The sequence below is a fragment of the Triticum urartu genome, chromosome 7A (assembly GCF_056163025.1).
Source record: "Triticum urartu cultivar PI428250 chromosome 7A, HENAU_Tu73, whole genome shotgun sequence".
NCBI classification, from domain to species: domain Eukaryota; kingdom Viridiplantae; phylum Streptophyta; class Magnoliopsida; order Poales; family Poaceae; genus Triticum; species Triticum urartu.
The window spans coordinates 78,781,342-78,791,287 of NC_141879.1; the positions used below are offsets into that span (position 1 = coordinate 78,781,342).

The 9,946-nt window shown below is 46.2% G+C and overlaps 1 protein-coding gene across 1 annotated transcript; it reads left to right on the forward strand.

Annotated features, from left to right (window-relative positions):
• The first annotated feature begins 1,213 nt into the window (after positions 1 to 1,213).
• LOC147957973 (uncharacterized) lies at positions 1,214 to 2,410 on the forward strand. The gene is made up of 2 exons (XM_087531908.1): positions 1,214 to 1,261; positions 1,766 to 2,410. The coding sequence occupies exons 1-2, from the start codon at positions 1,214 to 1,216 to the stop codon at positions 2,408 to 2,410; spliced, it is 693 nt and encodes a 230-aa protein (XP_087388034.1).
• The last annotated feature ends 7,536 nt before the right edge of the window (positions 2,411 to 9,946 follow it).

Genomic DNA, 9,946 nt, shown 5'->3' on the forward strand with positions numbered 1-9,946 from the left:
CCTATTAAAGCGACAATGGTCCCACAAACACTCATTGTTTTCTCATATATTGCAATCGCATGATGGACATTCAATGCGTCCAGATGTGTCCCAATATTTGAAACTTTTGCCAAATAACATTGGCGATAATCTAATAGTGTCACACTATCTACTGAAAAAGAAGAGAGGGAAGGAAGGCATTGCAGGAGTGAAAGCGGATATGAGCAAAGCATATGATAGGGTCGAATGAGACTTGCTGAGAGCGATGTTGAGCAAACTGGGCTTCAGGACTCGGTGAATTGATCTGGTCATGACTTGTGTTTCCACGGTAACGGTACCAGATCAAGGTGAATGGCGTGCTAACCCAACAATTCACTCCCTCCCGGGAACTTAGGCAAGGGGATCCAGCCTCGCCTTACCTCTTTGTCATCTGTGCGGAGGGACTTTCGACCCCGTTGCATGATGCGGAGGCGACGGGGAAGATAAGTGGGGTTAGGATCTGTCAAGGTGCGCTGGTGCTGTCGCACCTGCTCTTTGCGGATGATTCGGTCTTACTGTTGAAAGCCAAGCAGGAAGAGGCCCAAGAGCTGCGCCAAGTTCTTGATTTGTATGAGGACTGCTCAGGGCAGTGCATTAACCTTGAGAAGTCAGCGATCATGTTTAGCCCTAACACTGGAGATGAGGTAAAAACTTCTGTGAAGGAGGCCCTGAAAATTTGAAGCAAGTCCTGGAATGAAAAGTATCTGGGTCTGCCAGCTCATATTGGGAAATCAAGGAGGAAAGCTTTTGCATTTGTCAAGGGAGCAATGGCAGGTCGAGTGTATGGTTGGAAGGAAAGACTCATCGCCAAGGCGGGGAAGGAGACGTTGGTCACAACCATTGCTCAGGCTATCCCCACTTTCGCTATGTCATGCTTCTACTTGAAGAAATCCTTTTGTGAGGAGCTTAGTTTGCTGGTAGGGAACTACTGATGGAGCCAACAAGATAAGGAACACACTACCCATTGGATCGGTTAGAAAACACTTACCAAGCCGAAAGCTCAGGGGGGGGGGGCTAGGTTTTCGTTATAAGCATGGCTTCAATATAGCAATGCTGTCGAGGCAAATTTAGAGGCTCATCCAACACCCGGAATCCCTTTGTGCAAAGGTGCTGCAAGCTCGTTACTACCTGAGTGGCCAAATTCTAGAGGCTGTTCCTAGGGAGGGAATCTCTTACTCATGGCGCAACTTACTCCATGGACTACACCTTTTCCGTGAAGGGTTCATCTGGAGGATTGGCGATGGTACGCAGGTCAAATTTTTTCAGACCCGTGGATACAGTGATTTTGGTCATGGCGAGTCTTCACTCCAAGAGGGAAAAATCTCCTGTAGCGGGTTTGCGACCTTATTGATCCGACCACGGGGAATTGGGATGTACAGTTGGTGAGGGACACCTTTTGGGCTGATGATGTCAAACATATTCTCTAGACACCGTTGAGAGAAGGGGTCCAAGACTTCATGGCATGGCAATATGATAACAAAGGTGTTCATTCAGTCAAGAGTGCTTACGAACTCCATGGCCAACTAGAACAGACCAAGAGGGATGGAGGTGTGGGAGGAAGTGATTCGAACCCTGGCGCTCTAGAAAGAGCTAAGTATGACTCATGGAAGCGTCTTTGGAGGTTTCCATGTCCAAAAAAGTCCAAATGTTTACTTGGAGGCTCAAGCATGAATCCCTCGCACTCCGCACAAATGTAGAACGTAAAGGAATCCCTATCGCTGAGACAAAGTGCTTGTTTTGTGGCAAGGCTGATGAGGACGGGGCACACCTGTTTATCAAGTGTAAATCAGCAAAGGAGGTGTGGAGGGATCTAGCCATGAAGAAGGAACGCATTGAATTAGAAAGAATTACGTCCGTGCATGCGATGCTTTATTTTCTCTGGGGGCTGGACATGAAGAAGCGGCTTCATGTGCTCACCTTTTGGTGGTTGTGGTGGTCCAATAGAAACAAACGGAGGGAAGGGGAGATGCCTCTTAAGGCTGAAGAAGTGGCTCACCGGATGAGGAGCAATGTTCTTGAGTACATGCAGATCTTTGGTAAATCAACAGACGAACTACCTCTGGACAGATGGCGGCCCCCGACGGAGTATGAATATAAAATAAATGTCGACGGCTCTTTCGTGCCTGGGCAGCACCACGATGGTTGCGGTGTTGCATTGAGATTAATGGAAGGCAGTCTCCTATGTGCTCGGGCAGGGAGAATTGAGAATATCAATGATGCATTTGCTGCTGAAGCTGTAGCTATGTCCCAGGCAATCAGTACCACTGCAGAACTAGGCCTGGTTCAGGTGGAGTTTGAAATAGATTCGCAACTTCTGGCTGAGGCTCTGGACTTGCGCAAGGTGGATTCCTCGTGTATATGGCTGTCATTGAGGACATGGAATACCAACTGAAGCTTTGGTTCTCTAAATTCTTTATCTCTGTATGTAGCTAGACGTAGTGCAAACTCTGTTGCTCACGAGCTGGCCAGTCTTGGCCGTATGTGTGTACCTGACCACTATATGGGGTGGGAGTCAGATGTACCTGCTCATGTGGGCGAATGTGTCTTGGGCGATCTGCCCAAACACCGTTAAATAATAAAGCTATGTTGCTTTCACAAAAATAAAATATAATAGTATTACCTCCATTTTGATCTTGCAATAAAATGGTAATATGTAAATAAGGAAGTGTTAAAATGAGACATACAAATGGTGCATTATGCCCATAATATTTCCGTAAATTGTGATTCAATTAAAACGTCAACGGTCCCCTAAACATTCATTGTTTTCTCATATCCGAGTTAAATGTCCGTGAGTTGGCACATACTAATGAAAAATGCTTATACACACTGACATGAGAGGCCAGTGGCAACCTGAATATATCCCTTGTCAGTAATAAGCTCCATCTGCAGCCCACACACCATTCACCACTAGAAGGGACACTTGTCATTCTTCTCTTCCTCATCCTCCCCTATAGATTACCTATTCCTAGGCTCTTCGCCAACCCATTTTGTTGGGACCAACCAACACCACATCAACATCAATGTGTTCATTAGCAACACATCTTCTTCCTCATTCCTCGCCAGCTTTAGTTATGTTCCTACTTATTTTCTAGAATACTCTTCATGTTTTTCCTATTCTCCAATATCATGGACTACTTGGACGCTTTAGTTTTTTTCCATCTTATTTCTTGGAACACTCTTCCCTTCCGCAACACCATGAACCACCTGGCCATTTTAGTGTTGTGTTGATATGTTTCCTTCCCCAAGTGCTCCACCTGCTACTCTTCCTCAAACAATTGCTGCTCTTCCTCCTCTTCTCTAGATTTCAAGAATCTGTCGAGAAATATGCTGAAGCAACGGGATACATTGAGACGGAAAACATCATGCAGGCCCAAGATATTCAGATTACAGTACAAATTGTAGTAATTTAGCATGCAATTGCCCATCCATCATTTGTATATTATTACCCCTTTGCCCTGCTGAGAACATATGAAACTAAATTTCCATTTCCCCTAACTATGATTGAAGCTGTCATCCCTCATAAATCAAAGTGGGGGAACATGTGGGGCAACACTACTTGACAAATACGCCTCAGGAAACAAATCATGTTAAAAAACTACAAATATTACATGCATATCTCTAGCATATTAAAAAACCAAGTTCTGAAGCAATTCATATAGAGTAGTATACATACATCATGCAGATGACAAGATAAGTATTTTTAAATTTACGACGGTGTTGATTGGAGAGAGGCTGCTAAAGGAATTGAGGGTGGAGTCAATATGCGTGTGTGGGTTCCCAATATTGGGGTTTTAAATCTTTTTATTTGCATACGGGTGGGATTGAACGAGAGGGTGTTTTTAAACACTTAGGTGGTGTTACAAAGCGAAGCGGAAACGAACACGACATACTGACTATCGTTTAATAGTAGGGACAACAAAGATTTATTAATAGAGACATCCACCATATTTTATATTTTGTTGAGATTTAATTTGATTTGAGTATGGATAGAAGAAAGCAAGGAATTTTTTTATTAATAGTTGATGTTTTGGTAAGATTTGATTTGATTTGGGTATGAGGAGTGGAGGACCAGGAAAGTTTGGATTTCGTTGAGATTTTGTTAAGGCTTGATTTGATTGAGTTAATGCATGGCGTTGTTTTGGGAAAGTGCCGATTTGGTTGGATTTTGTTTGGGGAAAGTGTCGATTATGATAGTATTCCAAGCAAAAAATAATAGCTTGGTCATAGAAAAATGAAAGAAAAAAACAAAAATAACAAAACATAGGGAAAAAAGAATGCGCACATGCGTCAAATAGGCCGGCCCAACTTTGATTATAGTTGATGTTTTGATAAGGTTTGATTTGATTGGGTACGAGTATCGGAATGCACGAAAAGTTTGGATTTAGTTGAGATTTTGTTAAGATTTGATTTTATCGAGTTAATGCATGCTGTTGTTTTGAGAAAGTGCTGATTTAGTTTGATTTTTTCTAGAGTGCTGATTCTCTAAGTATGCCGACCATAAAATAATCAGCTGATCATAGAAAAAATGAAACCGAAAAATGGAAACCAAAAATAAAAGATAATAAAATGCGCGCACATGCCAAATTGGCCCCGGCCAACTTTTTGAAGTTTCAGCGGAAGGTCAACTATATGACGCTCGCAAGCGTCATATCAGATTTGCCGAGATGTTGGTGGGAGATGAGGCGATGCTACCAACTCTCCTTCAGGAGTAGAGATGGGCCGCCCCAACTTTGATTATAGTTGATGCTTTGGTAAGATTTGATTTGATTGAGTATGAGTAGTGTAATGCAAGGAAAGTTTAGATTTAGTTGAGATTTTGTTAAGATTTGATTTGATTGAGTATGGCGTTGTTTTGGGGAAGTGTTGATTTGATACGATTTTTTTTGGGGAAGTGCCGATTCTGATATTATGCGGAGCTGAAAATAATAGGTTGGCCATGGAAAAAATAGGACAGAAAGATACGAAGCCAAAATGAAACATAGAAAGAAAGGAAATGTAAAAATAGGCGTCAAATGTGTTGGGCTAACTTGGCTGGAGTTTCAACGAAAGGTCACCTGTATGACGCTCGCATGCATCATATCGGGTTTGCCGACGGGTTGGTGGGAGGTGAGGAGACTCTACCAACTCTCTCTTTAGGAGTAGAGAAAAATAGGCCAGGCCAACTTGGCTGAAGCTACAACAAAAGGTCGCCTATATAACGCCCGCGGGCGTCATATCGGGTTTGCCGAGGGGTTGGTTGGAGGTGAGGCGAAGCTACCAACTCCCACTTTAGGAGAATAGATTAATGCATGACATTGTTTTGGAAAGTGCCGATTTGGTTGATTTTTTAGGAAAGTTTGGATAGTATACCGAGTATAAAATAATAGTTTAATCATAGAAAAAGTGAAACGAAAAAGAAGAAACAAAAAAATGAAACATAGAAAACCGAGAAATAAAAACGTGCACACGCGTCAAATGGGATGGGCCAACTTGGCTGGAGCTTCAGTGAAAGGTCACCTAGATGGCTCTCACGTGTCATATCGGGTTTTCCGAGAGGTTGGTGGGAGGTGAAGCGACAGTATAAACTCCTCCTTTAGGAGTAGAGATTACAATTGCGATATGAACATTCGATGCGTCCAGATCTATCCCAATATTTGAAACGTTGGCCAATTAATATTTGCAGTAATATAATATTCTTACCGTCATTTTATTTTGCGCCATTTAATCTTGCGATAAAATGATAATACCTAAATAAAGGTCTGTTAAAATGAGACATATAATTGGTGCATTAAGCCCACACTATTCACTACTAGGAAAAGGCCTACTAATGGCGCACCGGTTTTGCCTACTAATGGCGCACTACGGGTGCGCCATTAGTATCACGCCACTAGAATTTTTTACTAATGGCGCACCACTGGTGCGCCATTAGTATCTGGTATGCTAATGACGCACCAGGAAGTGCGCCATTAGTATGTAACACCATGCGTCATTAGTATGCCTACCGGGGGGCCATATGTAACCATCTGCTTTGTCATACTAATGGCGCACTATGTCTTGATGCGCCATTAGTATCCTTTGGCATACTAATGGCGCACCTTGTGGTGATGCGCCATTAGTATTAATATTTGGTTTTTTTTACTTTTCTGATTTTTGCACAGGTTACAAAATATATTATAGGACAGAATATAGACAGCAGCACACAGCAACAACAGATTCATCGAATACAATAGAAGATTAGTCTCCGAATACAATTCATCATATTAGTCTCCGAATTCAAAAGACTGAACAAAGATAAAATATTACAAGTCTCAAGACGGCGAGTATCGAGTTTGTCTTCACATTACAAGTCGATATCGATCATCTAAACTACCATCACATAGAAGAGAGCTGCGGTCATCACGATGAGCATCATCGCGATCAAACTGGTCTTCATCCGGTTCCTCCAATGCTCCCTCCTCTCTCCCGCTAGATAGCGGGCGTATCTAGATTCGACCTCCGCCCTAGTGGTGTACCCTTTGTAACTGTTACCGCTGAAACGGTGAACCTGTCTCCGACACTCCTCCCAGTCGTCGTAGACTCCGGGAACCTTACCCTTGTACACGACATACGACGGCATCTCTATGCACAAGCCAAACAACAGACAATACATAAGCAATATGTAAGTATGCAACAAAAGGATCAGAAGAGAAAAGCAAGACATTAATAGCACGATTCATGGTCCTACTAATAAATATCATCGATTACATCTAAGTTGAACAACTGTCCAAACCAAAGAGACATACGAATTCATTAAAGTTTAATTACAACATGAGCCAATCAATGTTTCAGAACTACACATCACTACTTTCGACTCGACTCATGGGACAGGAGCATGGATGAAGCCGCCGTCTGTCGTGATGGTCATGAAATCGCGGGCGTTGTCACCCTGCATTTGTAGCGTTTCATCTATCTCACTATTGGACGGTTGATATCTGAGGAAGAACTGCCCCGAGGTATGAAGGACATCTTGATGGATGATGTCCGCAAACTCCAACTGGATGCGAAAGAATTCTTGTCTGAGGTCCGCGCCCTGGATTGCCGACAAGCTCGCGGCCCAATCTTTGAGATTATCTGGTAGCAGAAGGTGATGATGGTCCCTTACGATCGCCCGCATGTGATGGAGGGCGTAGTAGGCATCCTTCTGACCGCCAGGCGGCTGCTTGATGCAGCAGAACTTCATATTGTGTGACAACATGTGCTTGCCGTACTTACGAACTGCCCTGGTGACGGTGCCTCCAGATTTGGTGTAGCTAGGGAGAACATCATCAAGAACTTTCTTGACATTTGTGTAGTCTATCTTGGAGTTATGGTTCGGGTCTAAATACGTGGCCATGGAATATTTTGGGCTTAAGAGGATGAGTGTGCAATGTGTGTCACTGCACAGAACACGGAATGTTAGAAAAAAAACAACGATCGAAATCTAAGAAATCATATGTTACGGGACGGTTAAGGGATGACTTACTCGGGAAAGTAAGGCACAAGGAAGTTATCCTTATCTGTGTTTGCCAGAATGACGCCTTCGAGGTGTGAACTCACAACTTGGCGGTCCCTAGCGCTACTCAAGTGCTTGGCACGCATGTAGAAGGTGTCGACTATCACGATGTCCGGGGTCTTGTCTCTAATGATCCGCATCTCCATACTCAGCGAAAACAGCCGAACGAAGGTGTAGTGCAGTGGATCAAGGTTAAACATAGCAAAGATGTCATCAAACCGCAGGACGATCGTACCCCCGATGTCGCCATCCACAAAGCCCTTGCCCTCTGGCACCTTGGCCACGAAAACCGGGTATGCCATATCCTTCTCTCTGAGACGCTGCTTCTCCAAAGAAAGAACACTGTCGAGCAGACTCCGCATAGCACCGGTTGCAGCATTGAGCATATTTGGCGGTAGCATCACCCTACCCGCCACATGCACCCTCCTCAAGATATCCTTAGGTGAAGGTGGCACGTCCTGAGCACGGATCAAACTCGGTGCCGGCTGGCTCGCACCGGCACCCTTGTTAGTCTTTCGTTCCGTCCCTTCTTCTTGATCTCCTGTAATGGGACCGAGTTCTGCTCACAGACCCCCTTCTTGAGCGTGTTGGGGCTGATAATATTTCGCACCTCAGCTATCTGAGGATCGGTGAAGGCGGGAGATGGAGGCGTGTCCTGAGAACTGAACGCCAGATGACACTTGTTGCAATTGGATTTCTCCGCCGTACCAGCTAGATCGCGGTCGTCTTGGTTGGGTTCTTGAGAAAGAGGCCCGCAGAACTCGTCAGCGTACCCATGTTCGGCAAAGTACTTATCAACTTTGGTAAATGTACCGTCGTCGTTGTCGTCGCCGTCCGGATCCTGTGCCATAGGGCTATCCGGATCCTGTGCCGTAGGGATGTCCGGTAGGTCCGGTAGCGTTGCGGCGTTCATGCCATGGCTTAGCGTCGGCACGACTGGCGGTCTTGTCTGTGGGGTGGTGTCCCCCGCCCCCAAACAAATCTGGCTCTTCTGCCAAAGCAGGGGCCAGTTTACGCAGGCGCTGAGGGTCATCTCATCTTCTTTGTCGGCGCCAGCGGGTCGAATCGGAGGTAACAGCTCGTCGCAGCCTGGCAGCACCCGAACCACTTCAACCCTATACACTGTGGGTGGCATCGGATTACCGTGGAACATGGGGTTGCCCGGTTGAACGATTCTGCCCTTGGCAACATGGACCAACTCGCCGCCCACGAAGTGCAGAAGAGTGCAAGGAACATCGTCAAGCTCGGCTAATGTCGAGGCACCGCCAATGGCGGGCGTGCAATTGACGGAGGGGCCGCTTGCTGGCGAGGTGCCGGCCGGCGTACACCCGGGTGCATTAAGCTCCAATGCCCGTGCCGGCGCCGGAGACACGTATACCGCCTCCGCCGGAGACACCAATGGCGCCGCCGGAGACAGCAATGGCACCGCCTGCGCGCTGTGCGACTTGCTGGCCGTGAAGCTGGGAACCGGGGGAGGCCCCTGTTGGCCGCCCGCAATCCACGTCGTCAGCCCATGAATCAACGTAGGCACCATGGCGTTGAGCTTCGTACCCAGTTGTTGTTCCACTTGCTCTTGGACAAGCTCTGGAATCCGCGCCACTTGTGCCTTGAGTGCTTCAACCTCGCGCGACTGGCTTTCCGAGCTGGTCTTTTTATCCTTTCGCCCACCAGCGGTATAGTATGACGACCATTTTGTGGACAAGCCTTTGCCGGCCACACGACCAGCTGACGTCGGCTTACCAAGCTTATCCTTTTTTTTCATTACGTTCAACGCCCTATTTAAAGGGGCGTCGAAAGGGGAGCTCTGAGATGACCCCGCGCTACTGCTTTCAGTCTCCTTCGCCAGAACAAGCTCAAGCGCCCTGGTCTTCGGATCCGAGGTAAGCTCCTTTGTTATCGGGTCCTCCTTGTACCTGGCCCTGACATAGTTCCTGGTCTGCTTGTCACTGCTGTATTTCTCAAAGCGGGGCGGTAGGCCTTGCTCAGCACGCTCCGCGTCCTCTTTGTCCCATATAGGCTCCGCCACTCTGTAACCGCCGGGACCGAGTTTGTGTTCCCCTAAGTTCAACTCCCACATTTCTTTCCACCACTGACTTGATTCGGAGGTTGCACTGCTCTCGCACTTGATCTTGAACTCCTTGTAGTCCTCTTCGCTGATCGAAGGATTTTTCGCCTTGATCTTCTCATAACTATCACCTTCCTCAATCATTCTCTTCACCGCGCTTCTCCAAGTAGACAGGGCCTTGCTCATCCTCGTTAGGGCGGCATTGTTCACTTTATTCCCTGTGAGGCTTGTGTTTTCAAATTCAGCGGGGAACTTGTATCGTTCGTGCAGCTTCATGAAGAGGAGGTTGTGCAAATTCCCTCGGTCCTTATGCCTAAGGTTCTCGGTGTTGATCGAGACGGTGCTCCAGAGAA